The sequence below is a fragment of the Eriocheir sinensis genome, unplaced genomic scaffold (genome assembly GCF_024679095.1).
Source record: "Eriocheir sinensis breed Jianghai 21 unplaced genomic scaffold, ASM2467909v1 Scaffold1447, whole genome shotgun sequence".
In the NCBI taxonomy this organism is placed as follows: Eukaryota; Metazoa; Arthropoda; class Malacostraca; order Decapoda; family Varunidae; genus Eriocheir; species Eriocheir sinensis.
The window spans coordinates 14,084-38,506 of NW_026110792.1; the positions used below are offsets into that span (position 1 = coordinate 14,084).

Here is a 24,423-nt window from a genome sequence, read left to right on the forward strand (position 1 = left end):
CTCTGAGGGTTCATGTCTATGTCTGTGGGTGTATGTCATTCTCTGAGGGTTCATGTTTGTGTCTGTGGGTGTTTGTTTTTCTCTGAGGGTTCATGTCTATGTTTGTGGGTGTATGTCTACTTGTGTGGGTTTATATCTATGTCTGTGGCTGTATGTCATTCTCTGAGGGTTCATGTCTATGTCTGTGGGTGTATGTCATTCTCTGAGGGTTCATGTTTGTGTCTGTGGGTGTATGTTTTTCTATGAGGGTTTATGTCTATGTTTGTGGGTGTATGTCTATCTATGTGGGATTATATCTGTCTGTGAGTGTATTGGAATTGTGTATGTCTGTCTGCGGATCTATAGGAGTATTATATGTCTGTCAAAGTGTGTGTATATGTCTTTCTGTGGGTGTAGGGGAGTGGTGTATGTTTGTCAAAGTGATTGTATATGTCTGTGTGTGTATGGGAGTGGTGCATGTGTCAATGTTATTGTTTATTTTTATGTCTATCTATATGGGTAAATATATCTATGTTTGTGTGAATGGGAGTAGGGTATGTCTGTCAAAGTGGGTATAGACCAGGTGTTCGTTATATGCGAGGGCTACGTTCTGCAAAAAGCTCGCATAAAGAAAATTCGCATATATCAAACCTATCATCCCATTAATTATAGTGGGTTATGTTACACGACCCGTTTTCGAACCCTCTAACTATTTATTCCGGCATCGTTTCACAATAATAAAGCACTAAAGCAACAGTTAAAATGTGCATGTTTTTTTTCTTCTATATCACGTAATGTATATTCATATGTATTTTGATTTTTACTGAAGGGAAATCAGGACATGGATATGTTATATGTGCCTTATTCAAGGTAGAGCTTCACCGAGTCTGACAACCCAGGGCTGCTGATTGCTTCCGGGGAGACACATCCAAAGTTAGGCTGATAATTAGCTACCTGAGTATTAACTTTAGGATCAGAGGGAGGAAAATGTTAATTATAGGCGAGGAAAGTGCGGGAAAACATTTGCACGCACCGCCCCCTAGTCAATGGCGTAACAGACTGACTGGAGGCCCCTGGACAAACTTTTGTTCGCGAAATTTTGCCGGAGGCGGCCGGTAAGCGAAGCAGCGCCATGACCCGCGGGCTGGTAGTCGGCTGTAAAAAGAAAAAAAAAAAAAAAAAAATCACAGCTCACAATTTTCAATAGCAAGGCATTTTCATGGAAAACTGGTCAAACCTGTAGTATGTGCATAATTCTTTGGTAATTGGTGTATTATTATTAGGTACTATTACTATTATTATCGTTATAGCAAATTATATTAATATTATTTCAGCCTATTATATTAAAATTAATAGAGGTAACATATTATATTATTATAATTACTATATCTTATTATATCATTAATATATCCTAATGTTATATTTTATATAGCTAGCCTATTATACTAATATTATTTTAGCTTATTATGTAACGGTGTACCGGTGGGCGTTTAAAGAGCGTTGATTAAGACTTCAGCTTCCTTAAGGCGAATATATTCTTATCCTATATGTACAAGGAGCGTCGGAGCGAGAGCGACTGCCGTTGTGTGTCAGTCGGACTCTCGTGGAGGAGTGACGAGTTATAGGTTGGAAAATAATTAAGTTACAATTGGTCACGTACGTCAAGGTAACCTCCACGCACTATGAAATGCTTTGTATACAAACTGAGACGGTAAACACTGACGGACGACATTCCTATAAGGTGGCGTGATCTATCTGTCGTGGGATTTTTCCATTGACAATTGTATGCCTAGTTCGTGGTGATACTAAATAATAATAATAATAATAATAATAATAATAATAATAATAATAATAATAATAATAATAATAATACATTGATATCCTACTATAACACTGCTCGGTCACCTACCAGTGATCGCGACCTCGCGATATACAAAAATCTAACAAGCAGTCTAGCTACCATTAACATACATAGTGGGATCTTGTCAAGCAGACTGCCTATGATACAATTACAATAAAACACTGGCTATGTAAGAACATTTGTGTAGTAATAATATAAATAGTGAGAGGAAAAACACAACGTGTGTGACATGAAACATAAGAAATCTCTCAAAAGATAAATATAAGGACACATGTGTAAGAAGCTATCAACTGGCATAGTTACAGACAATGAAACGTTCATCTAGCTCCTAAAAAAAAATACAGTAGTGAAACGCAGTACAATGTGAAGATACAGGAGCAGGGGAATGCCAGTTTTCTGTCATTTGACTTGCTTGAGAAAAGGAAAAACTACCTTGCCAGTGGCCTCCCTGCATCCAGTCGCCGTGTCTGCACAACCAATTAATCGTGCAGGACAGAGTTCCTCCTAATAAGGTAGCACATGACGACGAGACTGACGAACATCAGAAACATTGGTACAAAAAATTCAAGGATACAAGTAGGGGAGATGCAGGTATTCAGGCAGCGTTTCCTCCAGGGTTTCCGCAAACTCTGTTCTGTTTGCGAAAGATAATGAATTAAGGGAATTAGTCACATAAGAGATGCTGGAGAAGTGAATGTTATCGAGAGACCGTAGAGGAAACACTCGATGGGAAATATTGGCCGTGAAAACCAGACGGATCCGGGACAGGTACGTTGTTATGTTAGTGGAGCGGATATAGCATGCTTCCGCTATGGCATAGTGACCAGTAACCCGTTGATAAGTGGTATCCTTCGGGCAGATGACTGATACATAGAAGGACTGAGGGAAATAGAAATAGTGTAGACCCTGAAAGCTCTTATGGAAAACAGGTGTTGGTGGTAGCTGGTTTTAAGGGCACAGGGAAAGAGCGTCAGACGCGTTCACGCGGGTGAGGGCGATCTCGCATACCCCTCCCCGAACTGGTAGGAAGACAAAGAGAGACGCAGAGCAATAGAATCGCCCGAAGACCGTCTCCTTGCAATACTGCAAGAGTGAGTAGCTACCCGTTGAATACAGAGCGAAATCCTTCGCGATTAGAACAAGAGACGGGGACGTGTCCAGGGCTAACACACTGTCCTTAGCTGAAAAAGGGAACGGGACAATTTCGTGTGCCTCAAACACGTCCGCCGTCTGAAATGGAACATGAATGATTATGGCATCGGGGGTGAGGCTGGACTCAATCAAGGGGTAAAAATATTGACTCATGTCTGGGGTGAATAAAGGTGTGAGGCTATAATTTTGATACCCGATATGGACAGTCGTTCTCAAATCGTGTAGAGGGAACAAGGCAGGTGTGACTCTACCGTGCGCTGCATCAACCATGTTGCTAATAACCTGCTGATTTGCCGTTGCGACAGAGTTAATGACGTTTTCCAATACATGCAAGGCCTGATCTAGGAAGAGAAACTGATTCACCTGGTCGATCTGCTTGACAACTATGTTGATAACTTCTACCATCTTATTTATTTCCTCTAGCAGTTCCTCAATGTTAGTACGCAACCGCGCAAGTTTTTTACAATTGGCGTTGATCACCCTGCGATTTCGAGCAGCAAAGGAAAGTACATGAGCGTAGTGGTCCCGCAAATCGCGCACGTCCTCGTCGGTTGCCGTACCGAAGAGGAACTTTGAGGCGGACCCAACGATGTTGAGCAACCCCCTCTTTACCCGAGAGTGAACTGAGTGAAAACTATAATCCATGTCTACCTCATCAACTTTTCCCTGTAAGAACAGAATCCTATCCTCCAGTAGTTGAAAAAGATTCAGAGAGTTGGTACTAGAAGGTGCCTTTGATTCCCTAGTCTTGGTAGCCCGTATGGCGTCTGCCATGCCGAGTAGTTTTTCTGAGACTATCCTGATTGTGTCTGTGGTGTTGGTCAAGGAAGTATATGGATATTTTACGAGGAGCACATCTTCAATGAGGAAGACCTCTCCTCTGTGTGCCGTAAGGGCGCCAGGATTCAGGAGGATGGGTGTCGTTGCAGGCAGGGAGCCGAGGGACAACAAGATGATCAGAAAACGCAACATCATGATCTGAAAGTGGTGGGAATGAAGTATTTAAACCCGTGGTGTCAAGTTATAGCTATGGGTGTTGGGATTATCTTGTTGAACATTTGACTCTGAGGGGGAATTACCAATATCAAGGTCCAATGACTGACTGTGTCACCCTCTTTTAATTTCACCGGGACGGCCTGTTTGTGTTGTTTTGACATCATTTCAACCTTCGTAGCTTTTAACGTACACCTAACCTCTGGGAGTATCTTGGAAAACATATGCATCTGCTGTTGTGCGTACCTATCAATGTTGTAGAAAGGTTGTTGTGGTTTTGTTAGGAAGTCGTACGGAAGACGTTTCTCCACCCCATATAAGATGTAGTAGGGAGACTTCCCCGTAGAGTCGTTTACCGACGTATTTATGGAATCGGCTATATGCGATAGCCAATCCTCCCAGTTATCGTGGAGATCGTTCACGATAGGCCTGATGACCTGTAAGATTTTCCTATTAGCCCTCTCCGCCAACCCATTAGCAGCTGGGTGGTAAGCTGTGATGAAGGATTGCGTGATGTTAAACCGAGCGCATATTTCGCTCAATACTGTGTTCCTAAACTCGGTGCCATTGTCACTCAAAAGAATTCGAGGAGACGAATGTGGACACAACACGTGAGTCACGAGGGCATGGGCCACGCGTGTGGCTGTCTTGTTATAGTAGGATATCAATGTATTATTGTTATTATTATTATTATTATTATTATTATTTAGTATCACCACGAACTAGGCATACAATTGTCAATGGAAAAAACCCACGACAGATAGATCACGCCACCTTATAGGATTGTCGTCCGTCAATGTTTACCGTCTCAATTTGTATACAAAGCATTTCATAGTGCGTGGAGGTTACCTTGACGTACGTGACCAATTGTAACTTAATTATTTTCCAACCTAAAACTCGTCACTCCTTCACGAGAGTCCGACTGACACACAACGGCAGTCGCTCTCGCTCCGACGCTCCTTGTACATATAGGATAAGAATATATTCGCCTTAAGGAAGCTGAAGTCTTAATCAACGCTCTTTAAACGCCCACCGGTACACCGTTACATAATAAGCTAAAATAATATTAGTACAATAGGCTAGCTATATAAAATATAACATTAGGATATATTAATGATATAATAAGATATAGTAATTATAATAATATAATATGTTACCTCTATTAATTTTAATATAATAGGCTGAAATAATATTAATATAATTTGCTATAACGATAATAATAGTAATAATACCTAATAATAATACACCAATTACCAAAGAATTATGCACATACCACAGGTTTGACCAGTTTTCAATGAAAATGCCTTGCTATTGAAAATTGTGAGCTGTGATTTTTTTCACTGGTAGGTGACCGAGCAGTGTTATAGTAGGATATCAATGTATTATTATTATTATTATTATTATTATTATTATTATTATTATTATTATTATTATTATTTAGTATCACCACGAACTAGGCATACAATTGTCAATGGAAAAATCCCACGACAGATAGATCACGCCACCTTATAGGAATGTCGTCCGTCAGTGTTTACCGTCTCAGTTTGTATACAAAGCATTTCATAGTGCGTGGAGGTCACCTTGACGTACGTGACCAATTGTAACTTAATTATTTTATTTAAATGCCCCCCGGTACACCGTTACATAATTGGTTGCCAGCGGTCCCCACCGCGCCTGTGCATTCGCTACCTCGTTCTCCTCCAAGCTCCAAGCCACGAGAACTCACCAACAACTCCGGGGACAGGCGTAAAAGGAAGGAAGGAGTCACAAACCGCCTACGGGCCACCCACAGGCCGGCGCAGCCGAAAGCGAGGGCCACAATCTACAAGCCGCCCAACCCGCTACAAGCCAGCACTGCTACAAGCACTCCAAGCCCTCCGCGTCACGCAGAAGGAAGCACTCGCTGCTGCGCCCACACAACCACAGGCACCTAGCAACACAGCGGACGGCAACACCGCCGCTGCCGGGAGCATCGGCCCAAACCTCTTCCGGCAAACAGTCAACCAGGGCAACCGAGGACATCTTCCGGTGACTGCAAGCAGTTACCACTACCGTTCCTGCAAGGCGTCTTCTCAAGAGGTTACACACCCAGGTCGCCTTATCTACCACCGCTGCCCATCTCTCAATATAACAAGAACGCCGCAGCCGTCCTACGTCTGGCAGCAGTGTTCCGGCACCAGCTCACTGCCAGTCAAATCGCCTCGTCAGCAGTTTCCAGCAGCCATTACGAGTTTGCCGATGTCCGCCCTTCCATCAACTCTCACCGCCGCTCCTGCCGCGGCCGAGGTCTTCCAACGCGACTCCCCAGGCTGCACGTACCCCAGGGCGTCGACACCTTCTCGTCCCCAACTCTACGTCAACTGATTTTCTCGGTATTGTACCTGTTCCAAATAATTTTCCAAATGCAAACTCAGCAACTTTACAGCAAAGGCACGATTTTTTTTTATTTCTGTGTATCTAACACTGTTAATCAGTCATAATTGTGAGAGTAACATTCATTCGCATACGATATTGATCCTTTCTTATTGTCTGCTATCGGTAAAACTGTGATTTCCCTGATCAAAGTCCATCTCCCTCAATGTGCCCTTGCTCCGTTTTCTCTTCGCCGCTCGGGGGAAACCCAGCACCTTAAAGGCATACTCACTTAATTTTCTCCTACCCCCCCAAAACGCTGTTTTTAATAGAATTATTATTTCATATACCCATAACATTATGACATTCCATTATTACCTTAACTTTTATTACGTCTAACAGGCACCTTGCTAGCCATCCTTTCTTGTTTTTAGGGGTTCGGCGCAAACTATTAATTCATACACTTTACGTTTATTGGTTAATATTTACAGCTATCGAAATATGCTCCTATATTGTAACTGATTTAAGCCATAGTATGAACAAAGACACTCTTACTAAACTCGGCGGCACCTTTAAACAGTTGGCTCGGCTTTCAGGTAAGGAGGAGGGGGCGCACGGCTCAAACACCAATGATCTTAATGTTGTAAATTTACGTTCAGGCACTACATACTCATCAGTTCCAGGGGAAAGAGCCCCTTCACCCTCAGGCTCGTCTGAATACTTAACCCCCACTCAGCCGATCAAAATGCCTGACGATCCACCCCCCCCCTCCTGCTGCGGCCACACCCCACTTCCCCCCTCCCCCGATTCAGGTCATTCCAACTCACGCCAGTATTCGGCAGTTCTCTGGCGGCGAGGCAGATTTTTCGGCGAGACAGTTCCTAGATCTATGTGAGTCTGCCATCGTAAATTCCTCCATTACGGAAGATCATGATAAAATCGATTTCATTCTGTCCCGGTTACTTCCAGGCTCTCGGGCACTAAATTTGATGCAGTCCTCAGCGTTCGCTTCGGGGGACATTGGAGTAAACTATGAGATTTTTAAAAGGAATTTCATAAAAATCTTCGGGGGCGGGAGTAAACCAAGCATCGTTAGACAGATGGCACACACGGCTGAGTCCCTCCAAAAAAATTCCTCAACAAAGCAGACTTGGGACGCCATGATTGAGGCAAATCAGCTGGCGGTTGACTGTGTCAAAAGCCTAGAAGACGCGCAGAGGCTCCCAGGGGGCAGTATGCAAAAGCACCAGGTGAAGACAGCCTTCGAGTTGTTTTTTTACTTATTTCATATTTCAGAGAAGAACCGCCGTTCTGCCCTTCCCTTGACCTTCAAACCGAGCGGGAAGTTGGTTGACTTCGTCTCAGAGTTAGAAGTCAAGGTTCAAGAACACCCTCACCATCAACCCCTCGCAACAGCCGCAGTATTGCAGGCACAACGTAAGGCATCTCTCACCTGTAGTTTCTGCAAACAGGCAGGACATTCCGAGAATTCTTGCTTCGTGAAACGTAGGGACTCTACACACTCAAGACAGGGTTCTGATAGGAGATCAGGGGGATACAGAGGCAACTATAACTCATCACACAGGTACCCTAGGCCGAACCATCAGCGGAAGGCTGCCTTTTGCCTTGTCCACGGGAATTGTTTTCATGATTCAGACAGTTGTTCTGCAATACAAAAGGCCAAGGAGGAACAGAAGTACAAGTCCTCGGCGGACAGTAAACCACACTCCTCGTCTTCTCAGAATAAAAAGACATGACTTCGTGACAGCCCCAAGGCGTACATCCAAGTATCCCTTAAGGACGATACAAATTAGGAGCAACTTGACTCCGTCATTGCCGCTTTGGGACGGACAAGCATAATTGCCCTCCCTTGCAAGGTGGGCAAAATTTCACTCACCTTAGCGGTAGACACTGGTGCGACAGTCAATGTAATCTCAGACTCCGCTTACAGGTCACTGACACGACAGGCGAGAGGGGACAATTGGCCGCTCCAAGAGAACGACCTGAATGTGGTAGGCGTGACGGGCACCACTTTGGAAATCCTTGGGCGAGTACCACTAACAGTCAGCTTACATGAAAAAGTATGTCCCTTTCGAGATTTCTTTTATGTATCTAGCAGATTTGCCGTACCTGTGGATGGGATCTTAGGATTAAACGCCATGACAGACCTGCACATAACCATAAACCCTGAAAGCAACGCGATCGTGTATCAAGGACGACGCATGCAGAGGATGGTAAATCCATCGCCTATGTCACCTGTAATCCCGCCCTCAGAGGGGGAAAATGACCAACCCACCACAGACTCAGGGTCTGCCACCGCCCAAGTGTCACCTCTTACGGTCGAACCACACGAAAACATTACAGACTTGTGGCGGACAGTAACGGCAGTCGTAGAAGGTCCTCAAATAGTTCCGGATCGTGCTGCAAAACTTGTTAAAATCCGGTTACCTAACGCCCCTCCAACGGGCAGTGATGTGTGTATCGACGGAGCACCTCACATACACCGGGTGACGGTGGAGGTAACTCTCGCGACAGTCAAGGAGGGAGGTATCGCAGAGGCATTGGTAATAAACACGTCAGGATCCCCTGTATCCTTAAAACACGATGTTAGATTATGCCAGTGTCTAGTGTATGGGAGAAATGTCGCCCGGGAACCAGCTGAATACCCTTCAGCCCAAGTCTCAGGCATAACCTCGGCGTGTCAGGCCTCTCACGAACAAGACACAGCTAATTTAGAGGCATTCCTAGAAGTTGCACACTATTCCGAAATTAAGCCAACCTTAGTCCAGCTTCTGGAACATTATCGGGGGCGCTTGCTCTACCAGGCGAGCCGCTTGGAGTTACGCAGTGTGCTGAACACCACATTAAATTAAAATCCAATACAAATCCTGTATATATTGATGCGTACAAGCTCCCCCACAGTCAGAGGGAGGTTGTGCAGCAACTTATATCTGAAATGTTAAAACAAAGTGTCATCAAAGAATCGAGTTCCCAGTGGAATTCACCCTTGTTTCTGGTTCCAAAGAAAGACGGTTCTTATCGTCCTGTGACTGATTTCCGGCGTGTGAACACCGCGACCGTGGATGATCATTTTCCGCTTCCCGTTCTTAGAGATCTGATGTGTCTCGGTAGAGGAAATAAAATCTTTACGAGTCTTGATCTGGTCAGTGGCTACTGGCAACTGCCCATGGCCCCCGAGTCACGTGAAATAACGGCTTTCAGCACGCCTTATGGCCACTATGAGTGGACGAGGATGCCATTCGGGCTCAAAGGAGCTCCCTTGACCTTCCAAAGGACAATGAACAGTATTTTTGGTGACTTGCTGGGCAACTCTGTCTATGTGTATTTAGACGACATCATCATAGCAAGTAAAGACGTGCATGCACACATGGAAACACTAAAAGCAGTCCTACACAGACTTCAAGAGGTCGGATTAAAGCTCAAAATCACCAAATGTGAATTCTTAAAACCTCGGATCAAGTTCTTGGGGCATGTCGTGGACGAATTCGGCATCCACACAGTGGACGACAAAATAAAAGCTATTGCCGAGTTCCCTCAGCCAACGTCTGCGGACAAGGTACGGTCTTTCTTGGGAGTCGCAGGTTATTACAGGCCTTTCATAAAGGACTTCGCAGCACGCGCGAGTCCCCTAACCTATCTATTAAAGAAAGACGTATCATTTCAGTGGCTCCCAGCTCAGCAAACGAGCTTTGAGGATTTAAAGAAAGCGCTTACACAGGCTTCGGTCCTTGTATTTCCGGATTTCAAGGACCCCTTTCAGCTTTGTACCGACGCTTCGGCTAGTGGACTAGTGGACTGGCTCTTATGCAAACAGATAAGTCCGGCAAAAAGCAGGTAATAGCGTTCGCCAGTCGTGTTCTAACAGCTCCGGAAAAAAACTATTATGTTACCCACCTAGAGGCTCTTGCCATTGTGTGGGCTCTGAAGCATTTTCGAGACATAGTGATGGGGTACAAAGTTGTGGTGTATACGGATCACGCGGCCAGAACTGATCTTTTCAAGGAAAAAACCTACACGGTCGTCTGGCAAGATGGTTCTTAACGATCCTAGCATACAATCCGGAGATAAAATATATCACCGGGAAAACAAATGTGGTCGCAGATGCCTTTTCTCGAAATGTTTCGATAGGCGCGATCACCACCCCAGAGTTCATCCACAACTTCACTTCACCTGAGCTACACACTGCTCAGCGAGACCACTCGGTGTGCAAGAGGTTAATTTACGCCCTCGAGTCGGGAGACGAATCAAACCTTCCTGAATTGCCAGTTCCCTTTTCACAATTCTTCCTATCAGAGGACAACCTCTTTTGTAGGTTATGGCCAACCAAACCTGTACCTATAGAACAACTGGTCATCCCAGACAAATACGTCCCCGTGACGCTTAAGCTGGTCCATGACACACCCATTGCGGGTGTGTCATTATAATATTATTACTGTGTTCATATAGCTGGGAGCCATACCTATTCGGGATGAAGTAATGAAGGAAACCGGCAATAGTAACTATTAAAAATGCTACTTTAGGTTGTCAACAATGTAATATTCATGCAATAAATGATCAAAATAGACTACGTCAGTCAGTCATGACGCAGTAAACGGAGGAACATACTTACAGGCACAGCACCTCGTAGGTGGCACCTGGTGGTGTAACGTTTGACGTCGTGCATCACAATGCCAGCTGATCAGTTTCCCACATGGACCACGGTCACATAATATATTTATCGTGCGTATTCAAGTTTTCAAGTCACGGATCCGCAGAGGGCCGCATTTGGGCGGGGGTTGTTCAGGAAGTTGGGAAGGGATTAGGATTTGGGTTAGGACTTAGGATTAGGGTGAGGTTTGGATGCAATCTCCATATCTTTTAAACATGCAGCCCCTGCATTCTACGGTTTATATCACAATACAAATCCAACAAGTCCATTATAATCACTATTCAGCACAAAAGTTGTTAAAATAGCAGGATCCTGCCACGCATCATGCCACTCAATACAGAAACACCGCTGCAAAACTCATCGCACTTTGTATGTGGCAATGACCGGGGTTTTGTCACTTTCTGGCCGACAATGATCACTCGTCATTATACAGCATGCTGAATGCTGATAAAACACAAAACAATGTTGTTGCTCGTATTCACTATAATATGACTCAGTCGGATTCTTACCCATCAGCACATAAGTTATTAAAATACAGACCCCACCATGAACCATTCCATGCACCAAGCGGCCATCAGCCGGCCTTGTTTCTCATTTCAAAGATCAAGTCAACGCAGCAAAACTCATCACAAATCATGTCTATGGCAACGACCGGGTTTTATCACTGTCTGACAATGATCAGTGGCTATTACAGGACATGCTGATATACACAACACAGCTTTGTCACTGATATTTCACTCTGAAAACCGTGAAAGATACAGATCCCACACAGTGACAGTACAGTGTTGCCACTGTTGTTTGTTGCAGTTTTGACACATTAGTTATAGTATTTTCGCTAAAATGAAAATAATACGAATGGAAAAGCAGTATATTTAGGGAAAGTAAAAAGATATTTTCACATTATTTTTGTTGGTTTTGTTTCTTTAACAATTTTTTTTGTTTTTAACCATTGCCTCATCGGGGGCCCCCTGAATACCCAGGGCCTGAGGCTGCAGCCTCCATGTAAATCTCAATCTCTGTCAATCTCTCTCTCTCTCTCTCTCTCTCTCTCTCTCTCTCTCTCTCACCCACCCACCCACACACACACACACACACACACACACCTACCCACCCACCCACACACACAGGCCAAGAAATTCACATATACATCATTTTTAATATCTCAGACAGGTGTTGATCGAGAGAGAGAGAGAGAGAGAGAGAGAGAGAGAGAGAGAGAGAGAGAGAGAGAGAGAGAGAGAGAGAGAGAGAGAGAGAGAGAGAGAGAGAGAGAGAGAGAGAGAGAGAGAGAAAGGCAAGGATTGAAACCGTACGAGGGGAATTATACATTAGCATTTAACATTTAACATTAACATTTTATTATCCTTTTATACAATTGTGTATTTACAATAATTTTGTAGTGCAGAGCTCAGCCTATTTAGCTGGGAGCTTTTGGGCAGTACTGGAAACTTAGGTGCCGGATTTAATCAATATATATATATATATATATATATATATATATATATATATATATATATATATATATATATATATATATATATATATATATATATATATATATATATATATATATATATATATATATATATATATATATATATATATATATATATATATATATATATATATATATATATATATATATATATATATATATATATATATATATATATATATATATATATATATATATATATATATATATATATATATATATATATATATATATATATATATATATATATATATATATATATATATATATATATATATATATATATATATATATATATATATATATATATATATATACACACACACACATACAAACAAATAATATATGACAAAAGTAAAATGATGATAATAATGATGATAATAATAATAATAATAATAATAATAATAATAATAATAATAATAATAATAATAATAATAATAATAATAATAATAGTTATAGAAATAATAATAATAATTAACATTGTTATAATTTTAAAGTAATATTAGTGTAAATAATAATTAAAGTGATAATATTAACACAATATCATTAGTACAAAAATTGTAATTGATTTATAAAAATAATATGGTAGTACTGTAAATGATAATGTAAGTAATAGTATTAATATAATAATGATAGTATAATTTAATAATTGATTAAGCTGAGGACACACTCGACAGATAATACATGGACTTAGTAATTATAACTGAGAAGAATATGTTTTTAAACTGTTTTTTAAAGGAGTGTATTGAATTTAGAGCTTTAATATTATTAGGAATAGAATTCCAGGTTTTAGGTCCTGAATAAGAAAGTGAGTGTTGAAAAAGTATTAAATTGTGGGCAGGTGTACGTAAATTTTCATGAGTACGGGTGAAATAAGTATGTTGTTGCTGCAAGGACACGGAGGTTTCACTTTTGATCTTTTTATACATGTAAATACCAATTTGTAGCTTATTTATGTCAAAAAAGTTTTAAGGAATTTGTTTCTGTAAAGAGAGGTTGTGTGTGGGCAAAGTAGTCACTGTTTGTAATAATTCTAATTATTTTCTTTTGAAGTCTAAACAGACGTAAAAGGTGTGTGGGGTAGGTGTTGCACCAGATAGGTGTACAGTAATACAGGTGTGGTAAGACATGTGGGGTATTTAACATTTTCAAAACATCAATGGGCATTAATTCTTTAATTTGATATAACAAAGATGCTAGCCTGGATAATTTAAGGATTTGGTTTGTTACGTGATGCTTAAAGGTCATGGTATCATCATACGTTATTCCTAATAATGTATGTTTATTAGTTCTGCTTATAATGTCATGGGAAAAAAATAGGGACGGAAGCATTGATGGTGACTACTGTGGATTTCAAAGGCTGTGAGTTTTCGTTTTTTGGGAATAACTTTGTAACCAACACTCGTATCAGCACAAGATTTTGTTACAGTGTATTTCGCACACTGCCCTAACTTTTACTGGTATCGTGAATCACCAAAAGTAGATAAAAAAGGCACTTCTCCCTATAGCAAAAGGGGAAAGTCGGACTGGCCACTCAAAGAAACGAACACTGGTAGTGACGTAGTACTATGACGTATCAGAAGCTCCGCCCTCTCTGTCCCTCTTCCCTCTCTCTCCACTTTCCCCCCCCCCCCCCTCTCTCTCTCTCTCTCTCTCTCTCTCTCTCTCTCTCTCTCTCTCTCTCTCTCTCTCTCTCTCTCTCTCTCTCTCTCTCTCTCTCTCTCTCTCTCTCTCTCCATGGAAAATATATAAGTATTTTTTTTTCTTATTATGGTGACACATACCTGAACATCGTGACATGTGATAGAAGGATGGGAGTAAAGGTTAACCACCATAATTGATGGTAGAACGATTGTTCGGTTGTATTCCTTTTTTTTTCCCATATTTCTTCGTCACATGACTTGGACTCTCGACATCAGTCGTGTACTTCTATCAAGAAACTCAACAAGTATGGTCTTCAAGGTTCAGCATTGTCGGCATGGCTGTAAGAATGCGTTTGTCACGCGACTTTTCAACTTTTTAACAAGGAGAAAGCCACCAATCGCATGAAGATTGCTTTGAATAGGTAAGTGGTTATGCTTATTTGATGTGTAACCTATAATAAATGAGACTTTGTGCCGCCCCGTCATTAGAATTACAGCCTTACTCAAGCCGAAACCCCTATTTTTAAGCCATGAAAGGTAATTTTTATGAAACTTTACATCAACCATATATCTACATTGCCCTTCCTCTCCACAGGCCTTACCACCGTGTTGCTGCGGCCTTAGGGATGCAAGTGAGTACGGTGCAGTCTATTGTCCATCGCAGCACCACGTCACGGTCTGACAGACCACGAGCATCCCCAGCCCAGCCCGTCATCGACAGCTTCACGATCGGAGGCATTCGCCGCTACATTCATGCACAGTGTGCTGCTAAGCAGTCGTTCACTCGCTTCCCTGACAGATAACCTGACGGCAGCCAGCATCATCCCTGTAGGTACCACCAAGACATCGTTGTGGCGATTACTCCATGTAATGGGATTCCGGTATAGGGCCTCTCAACGGAAATTCTATGTCGATAAGGAATCTATGGACATCGTGTGCCGCAGAATACGCGCCCTGCGGAATCTAAAAAGACATCGGGAAGAAAGCAGGATGGTGGTGTACGTGGACGAGACCTGGTTCACCACCAGGATGAGCCACAACATGGAGTGGGTGGATAGCACGCAGCCTGTCACCAGTGCCACCTACAGCCGTGAGGTGCCTCCAGGAGACGGGGAACGTTTTGTGGTAGTCGCAGCTGGCGGAGCCAATGGTTTCATTGAGGGCTCCTTCCTCTTTGCCCGCCAAGAATACCGCCGGCGACTACCACGGGGAAATGAATAGCGAGCTGTTCATCCGGTGGCTTACATCACAACTCCTGCCGGTCCTGGAGGAGCCAGCAGTATTGGTGATGGACAATGCTCCATACCACAGCCAACTGACTGAAGAGAGCCGCTGTCCCACCACTGCCACGAGGAAATCCGATCTCATTGAATGGTTGGAGAACCGATAAATACCTTTCCCGCAGCATGCAACAAGGTCTGAGCTCCTCAGTATCAGCCGTCAAAACAGGCCAGACCCTCAGTATAAGGTGGATAACATCATCCGTGCATGGGGCCACGAGATCGTCCGTCTGCCACCCGCTCATCCTGAGCTCAATGCAATTGAGCAGGTGTAGGGGTTCATGAAACGCCACGTGCGCTCCTCACTGCAACGCTTCACGCGAGTTGACCTGCAGGCCAGGATGGAGGAAGCCAGGCTCTCTGTCACTCAAGAGGTATGGGAAAGTGCAGTTCGTCGATCACAAACCTTCGAGGACAATTATTGTTTAGCAGACAATATTCATGAAATGTCGATCCTGTCATTATTAACCTTGACAGTGACAGTGATGATGAGGGAGATTTATATTTAAGTTGTGATGAAAATTAAAAGTTATAAATATATTGTTCGTATCATTAGTCAACCAATCGTGTCTCGGTTTCAATTTATTATATGTAATGCTATAATAATAAACGTAGAACACCACATAACCGCCAAACCACTACGCTACCAACAATCACGGCGTTTACCACTAACACGTTATCCACTCACTTTTACTTAATAAAGGGTGTCTGTCAGTATAAAAGTGAAAAAAAATATACAAGGCCACTTTTTTTTTTTTTTTTTTTTTTACAGCAAAGGAGACAGCTCAAGGGCACAAAAAAGTAAACATTAATAAAAAAAAAAAGCCCACTACTCGCTGCTCCTAAAAAGAATCCAAAGAGGTGGCCGAAAGATAGGTCAGTTTCGGGAGGAGAGGTGTCCTGATACTAGGGATGGGCAGAGTACGTCTTTTCAGGTAATCGCGGGTACGGGTACCCGTCTCAGACTACCCGCTCTACCCGGTTCCACTACCCGGGTAGCTACCCGAAACCTATCAGCACGCTTACCCGCCAGCGCGGTGGTCCCGGGCGCGGGGTGACTGAGCCGTCTCAGGCGCTACCCGGTTCCACTACCCGGGTAGCTACCCGGAATCTATCAGGCACGCTTACCCGCCAGCGCACGGTGGTCCCGGGGCGCGGGGTGAGTGAGTATACCAACGCGCTACCCGGGTAGCTGCCTGCAGAGCCTGGTAACCACCAACACGCTTACCCGGCACTGCAGCACACAGTGATCCATGCTCCCGGGATTAATGTAATGATTACCAAGATTATAAATCAGACTCACACACGTGTATATATATATATATATATATATATATATATATATATATATATATATATATATATATATATATATATATATATATATATATATATATATATATATATATATATATATATATATATATATATATATATATATATATATATATATATATATATATATATATATATATATATATATATATATATATATATATATATATATATATATATATATATATATATATATATATATATATATATATATAATTACATGCTGGGTTGGATAAATGAAAGGACAGTGGGAGACAGGAAGATGGTAGTCTTTATGATACTTGAGTGCTGTTACTCGTTTTTTTTTTGTTTTGTTTTTTGCATTCTGCTCCATAACAAAAAATAATAAAAGCTGGGGAGTGCTTGGTCCACGAGGTAGATGAACACCAAACCAATACAGTGACAGGCGGGCTGCCACAGTTGGTGATGTCACCTACCACGCTTCAAGCCCCGCCACCACGTCAAGGTGACTCCCCTGGGCGAGGGTGTGTGTGTGTGTGTGTGTGTGTGTGTGTGTGTGTGTGTGTGTCAATCAGCGAATATCCAGCCGACCAGCAGGAAAGCAAATTAGTAAGGACTACCTGCTCTAATGTTAGTAATAATATATTGTATAAAAGTCTTCCCTTCCGTAAAATATATAAAAAGAAGTTATACAAGAAAACAATAAATGTAATTGTACATTACTACATAATCACAGCCCTTTATATTATATACAATACCATGAAATATGATGATAATATATTGTATAAAAATATTCATTTCCGGAAAATATATATATAAAAACAAAGTTATGCAAGAAAATAATGAAATAAGTAATTGCACATTATTGCATAATCACATCCCTGTATAATGGACACAATGATAACATAAAATGATGTGGAAAAAGCTTCCTTTGTTGACATGCAAGCAGAGAAAGGAAAGTATTCCTGAAAAATAAATGCCTTCTGAAAGTTATCCATGTAGAAATCTATCTACAAGTTCTTGTTTAGGAAGAGGATCATGTTTACTTTGTTTTCTGATAGATTGCTCCTCCTAAGTGATATGAGTTCACCTGCTTTGCTGAATAATCTTTCTGACGGGACAGATGATGCGGGTGAACACAGGTATTTTTTAGCCAGCTCTTTCATTCTGGGATACTGAGCGGCGTGTTCCTTCCACCACGTAAGTGGATCTTCCTCTCTTGAGGCATGAGCTTCCTCTGTGAAATACCTCCTGAGCTCAATGAGAGGACCTGTCAATGACTGTGATGATGTCTTTTCATTAATTTTCTCAATATCTTTGTCAAGTGTGCTCCACAGCGAGTTTTTCTTGACAAGTGAAGTTCTATTATCAAAAGTCCTGGCAGCTACGGTGGATGTACTTGGTTGGCTTGCAGGTTTTGGAGTGTCATAAGAGTGCATCTGACGCACCAGTCTCTCTTCCGTTGTTTTGAGGTTTGAGCTGTCTGAGAATGGTACTTTTTTGAATCTAGGATCTAGCAGCGTTGCTGCTGCGAGACTGAATGATTGTTCATTAACTGAGAACCTTTTCTTCATTTGGTCCTGCAGTTGTTTGCCAAGCTCGCACATATCATCACTCGTAGTGATTGAGTTCAGGCAATTTTGGATGCCCCTGATCATCGGTAATACTTTTGAAAGTGAAGTTACCTTTTCAGAAGACATTTCTCTTGTCGCTTCTTCGAAAATCTCCAAAACATTGATGGATCTTTGGAGAAGTGCAAGCTCGTTGTCATTGAGGCACAAATTATTTTTGCCCAGTAGGCACAAAGTTGTAGTGACAAGTTCATTTTGGTCTAAGTATCTTTCTATCATGTAGAATGTAGAGTTCCATCTTGTCTCCACATCTTGTACTAGTTTCTTGGCAGGTTCATTGTGTTGCTCTTGCAACTGAGTGAGTTTATCTGTAGCCTTTACACTGTGATGGAAAAAGGTTACAATCTGCTTTATTTTGTCTCTAACCTCAAGGACATCAGGAGTATTCTTAATAGCTTCTTGCACTACAAGATTCAATGTGTGTGCAAAGCAAGGAATTTGACGCTTTTTCAATAGCACTATAGCTGCGGTGATGTTTGCAGCATTGTCAGTCACGATGGTACGTACTTTATCAAATATATTCCACTTGTCACATATTTCTCTTAGATGCTGTGCAATGTTTTCTGCTGTGTGAGATCCTACAATGCAAATAGTTTCAAGCACAGCAGATTTCAGAACCCACTCCGGTGATATGAAGTGAGCTGTTACTGTGAGATAGCCTTTTGTTTGGCGTGATGTCCATATGTCAGTTGTTAATGCGACATGGGTTGCCTCCTCAAGATCTTTCCGAACTCGTTCTACTTCTTTGTTATATGCTGCAGGCAAGAGAGTCCTTCCAACTTCCCTGCGGCTAGGGAATTCATATTTTGGTTCAAGTCTGTGAAGTAATTTTTTGAAAGTTTTGCTCTCTACTGCCGATAGTGGCATTAGGTCCTTCACTATCCATTCAATTATCAGTTCATCAACTTCTTTCTTTACTTTTGAGTGTTTTTGGTATGGCTGAGTTTTCGTGACAGTCTCAATCAGTGTAGGCTGAGATGTGGATGGCTTTGACGCCTTCGCAATCGTCTCATTCGCACTGTCTTCCTTAACTCTGCATATTCGAGAGGGTGTCTACCTCGAATATGCTTGATCAAGTTTGATGTGCTACCTCCACTGTACTTCAGAGTGTCCTTGCAAACCAGACACGTTACAGAATTTGGTGTTGTCTGTTCCATGAAATTCCACACCGGTGCTTTTCTTCCTCTTGTCGATGCCATAATGAAGAGCTCAAGACAATAACGTGCTATATTATGTGCTGCAAAATGAAGGTTAATGAAGCACGACAAGCCTTAGGTAAATTTTTCTGAGAAGTGAGATAAAAAAGCAAGTGTGCGTTTATTAACATGTGTCACGGGTTCTCCCTATGGTAGGCTCTCAGCAACTGGGCGGAGCTTATGCTCAGCTATATTTATACCTTTGGTTGTGACGTCACTACTCATCAGCCAATTAGACACTCCTGCACATCACGTGATGTCGAGGCTCTCTGCCATTGGCTACCGCCATATCACGTGATATTTCTGGCGCGGTGTCATTGGCTACCGCCGGCCAGCGTGAACGAAATATTTCTATCATTACCATTATGTTTCATTAATGATCGTACGTTAGTGCACATTTCCGTAGGTAGTCTGGACCCCATTGCTAATGCTAACCGTATAACATACGGTAATTATTTTCATTGTTATCATCATATTTTATTAATGACAAGACTTTGGTACGCATTGTAAGACTGCTTATCGCCCGGTGAGCAATACCCGACATTGTTTTACCCGGGTACCCGTCTAGATACTCACTCCGCAGGACAGCATGAACGATATATTTATAATCATTATCTCCATATTTCATTAACTATCGCACATTGGTAAACATTATCCATACTCTAAGAGTTTAGACATTAAATATTTTTCACCGTAATCCCGCACATCTGTACTCTCTACACCAAAATGGGTGCCTGAAAATATAATAAGAAATACCCGTGAAAATTACCCGGATACCTTCACTTGTCCCGGGTACCCGTCTCGATCTTCAGTACTCAACTACCCGGGTAGCTACCCGGGTACCCGCCCGTCCCTACCTGATACCCTCCTCTTGAAAGAGTTCAAGTCGTAGGCAGGAGGAAATACAGATGAAGGAAGATTGTTCCAGAGTTTACCAGCGTGAGGGATGAAAGAGTGAAGATGCTGGTTAACTCTTGCATAAGGGGTTTGGACAGTATAGGGATGAGCATGAGTAGAAAGTCGAGTGCAGCGGGGCCGCGGAGGGGGAGGCATGCAGTTAGCAAGTTCAGAAGAGCAGTCAGCGTGGAAATATCGATAGAAGATAGAAAGAGAGGCAACATTGCGGCGGAATTTAAGAGGTAGAAGACTATCAGTATGAGGAGGAGAGCTGATGAGACGAAGAGCCTTTGCCTCCACTCTGTCCAGAAGAGCTGTGTGAGTGGAGCCCCCCCACACATGAGATGCATACTCCATACGAGGGCGGACAAGGCCCCTGTATATGGACAGCAACTGTACAGGGGAGAAGAACTGGCGGAGACGGTACAGAACGCCCAGCCTCGAGGAAGCTGATTTAGTAAGAGATGAGATATGAAGTTTCCAGTTGAGATTTTGAGTTAAGGATAGACCGAGGATGTTTAGTGTTGAGGAAGGTGATAGCTGGGTGTTGTCAAAGAATAGGGGATAGTTGTTTGGAAGATTGTGTCGAGTGGATAGGTGGAGAAACTGTGTTTTTGAGGCGTTGAAGGACACCAGGTTCTTCTTGCCCCAATCGGAAATAATAGTAGCCTAAGGTCTGAGGCTAAGCGTTCTGCAGCCTCCAGCCTTGAGTCGTTAAGTTCCTGAAGGGTGGGTCTTCTATTAAAAGAAGTTGAATAATGCACAGTGGAATCATCGGCGTAGGAATGGATAGGACAGTTCGTTTTGGAAAGAAGATCATCAATGAACAACAGAAAAAGAGTGGGAGATAGGACAGAACCCTGTGGGACACCACTGTTAATAGATTTAGGGGAAGAACAGTGACCGTCTACCACGGCAGAAATAGAACGGTCAGAAAGGAAACTGGAGATAAAGGTACAGAGAGAAGGATAGAAACCGTAGGAGGGTAGTTTAGAAAGCAAAGATTTGTGCCAGACCCTATCAAAAGCTTTTGATATGTCCAGCGCAATAGCAAAAGTTTCACCGAAACGGCTAAGAGAGGATAACCAAGAGTCAGTTAAGAAGGCTAGGAGATCACCAGTAGAACGCCCCTTGCGGAACCCATACTGGCGATCAGATAGAAGGTCAGAAGTGGAAAGGTGCTTTTGAATCTTCCGGTTAAGGATTGATTCAAAAGCTTTAGATAGACAAGAAAGTAAAGCAATAGGACGGTAGTTTGAGGGATTAGAGCGGTCACCCTTCTTAGGTACAGGCTGTATGAAGGCATACTTCCAGCAAGAAGGAAAGGTAGATGTTGACAGGCAGAGGCGAAAGAGTTTGACCAGGCAGGGTGACAGCACGGAGGCACAGTTTTTAAGGACAATAGGAGGCACTCCATCAGGTCCATAAGCCTTCTGCCTTCATGTCTTGATAGTTATGAGGCCTGCGTTAGTGGCCACATTTTGAGAGAGAGAGAGAGAGAGAGAGAGGGGGGGGGGGGGCAGGGGACGAAGTGGAGGGAGGGAAGAGGGAGAGAGTGGGCGGAGCTTCTGATATGTCATAGTACTACGTCACTACCAGTGTTCGTTTCTTTGAGTGGCCAGTCCGACTTTCCCCTTTTGCTACAGGGAGAAGTGCCTTTATTATCTATTTTTGGTGATTCACGATACCAATAAAAATTAGGGCAGTGTGCGAAATACACTGTAACAAAGTCTTGTGCTGATACGAGTGTTGGTTACAAAGTTATTCCCAAAAAACGAAAACTCACAGCCTTTGAAATCCACAGTAATTAGTAAATAGCATATAAAATGTTTTGTTTAAGTTTACTGCTAATCTATTACTCAGACACCATTTATGAAAGATTTGTAGGTCAGTGTTTGCTGTATGTATCATGTCAGTAGTATTTTCACCAGTAATATTTAAGGTTGAGTCATCTGCGAAAAGGATTGTTTTAAGGTTTGTAAATATGTAAGTAATATCATTTATATATAAGAGAAACAGGATTGGACCTAAGACACTGCCCTGTGGAACACCGTATTGAATAGATAGAGATGCAGATAGAAAAGTGTGGAATTTGGGTGATTGAGTTCTGTGGGATAAGTAATCTTGAAACCAGTCATGAATAATACCTCTAATTCCATAGTAATACAACTTACGTAATAATATATCGTGTCTGACTGTATCAAAAGCTTTGGTGAAGTCAACAAAGATGCTTAATAATGACTGTTTATTATCTAAAGTGTTATAGATTTCTTCTCAATAAGTTCTCAAGGCATCGAAAGTGTTTAGACCACGAGGAAAACCAAACTGACTTGGATTAAGTATGTTTTTAGTTTCAAGAAAATTTATGAGGAAGTTTTTCATTACTTTTTCAAAGATTTTAGAAAAAAAACATTTAGTTAGGATATTGGTCTATAATTACTTAATTCATCTTTGGGGCCTTTCTTATGGATGGGGACAACATTTGCATGTTTTAGGAGTTGAGGAAATTTACCATTATTGATAGAATTATTAAAGAGTATGGACAAGGGTATTGCAAGTTGTTTTTTGCTGGTTTTTAACACAGATACTGGAATTTCATGCACATTGCACTTTTTGTCTTTAAGGGAATTAATTACAGTAATTACATCTTGGGGGATAATTATAGGAATTGTCATTGAATGAGGAAAGTCACCTTGAAGAAAGCTGAGAGGGTCTGTGGTGGAATGTGGTAGACTATGATCTAGTTTAGGTGCAACATTTGTGTAAAATTCATTAAAAGCTTGTGCAATTTGTAAAGGTTCAGAGAGTTTTTTACCATTACAGATTATGTTATTTGTGGAACTCTTCTTATGGTCATGATTAGAAAGTTGGTGGATTTTTCGCCATATTTTACAGGTGTTATTTTTAAAATTAGTGAATTGAGTCATATATTAAGATTTTTTAGCTTGTCTTATAGTATTATTTAGGATGTTACGGTATTGTTTGTATTGAGCCTCAGTGACAGCACCAATTTTATAGTCGCTTATTGACTGACTGGTTGGGTATGACCTGTGTGGCATAGGAAGTAAAGGAGAGGGATTAAGATAGTAGAGGATGGAGAGCGGAAAGGAGAGAGGGAGGGAGGCAAGAAAGGGCGTCTGACTGTCTCGCAAACTGGCTGGCTGGCTTGGATTGGTTATTATAAGACAATTTGAATGATGTAAATGGGTCTTCCTTTTAGAGTTTTTTGTTTACGTTTTCAAAGGACTATGGATACGAGGATGAAGGCCTTTTCCGATGATTTTCAAGGCAATAGGAGTAAGAGGACTGACTGATTTTGGGGGCTAGGTCATATTAGACGAGGTGTTGGCTATAAATGGGCCTTCCCTTCAGAATGTTTTTGTTTACGCTCTCATAAAGACTGTGGATGGGAAGCTAAAGCCCTTCTCTAGTGATTTTTAAAGCAATAGGAGGGACGAGACTAGCTGTTTGGGGGTTTGGTTATAATGGACGAGGGGATAGTTTAAATGGGCCTTCCCTTGATTCAGTTGTTGTTTACGGTCTCGAAGTACTGTGGATGGGAAGGTGAAGGACTTTTTTGGTTATTTTGAAGGCAATGAGAAAGACAAGACTAACTGACTTTTAGCTTTGGTTATATTAGACGCTTTCCAAGTAGGTACTGTGGATAGGAAAATGAAGGCTTGGTCTGGTTATATTGAAGGAAATGAGGAACAAGACTGATTTGCTGGCAAGCTAAACTTGTTTTTGTTGCATGAACCAGGATCTCAGGGCCATAAAAGGACCATGTTTTGAGAGCTGATATAACCAAAATCTTGCTTTCTCTAACTCTTCCCGTGACTTCTGATATCTAGCCAAACACATCTCCTCCAACTTCACTTCTTCCTCTTTCCCTCCACTCCTCAGTCCTGACGGCAACACTGGCGTCTCATCTGCCTCTAAGGCTGAACTTTTCTCGCAAACTTTTTCTAAAAACTCCACT

At 41.9% G+C, this 24,423-nt stretch overlaps 1 protein-coding gene across 1 annotated transcript; it reads right to left on the reverse strand.

Moving 5' to 3' along the window:
* Positions 1–17,704: 17,704 nt before the first annotated feature.
* On the reverse strand, positions 17,705–18,982 carry LOC126990096 (E3 SUMO-protein ligase ZBED1-like). Its single transcript, XM_050848651.1, has one exon. It carries the CDS (start codon positions 18,568–18,570, stop codon positions 17,731–17,733), a length of 840 nt encoding a protein of 279 aa, XP_050704608.1. The 5' UTR covers positions 18,571–18,982; the 3' UTR covers positions 17,705–17,730.
* Positions 18,983–24,423: the final 5,441 nt, after the last annotated feature.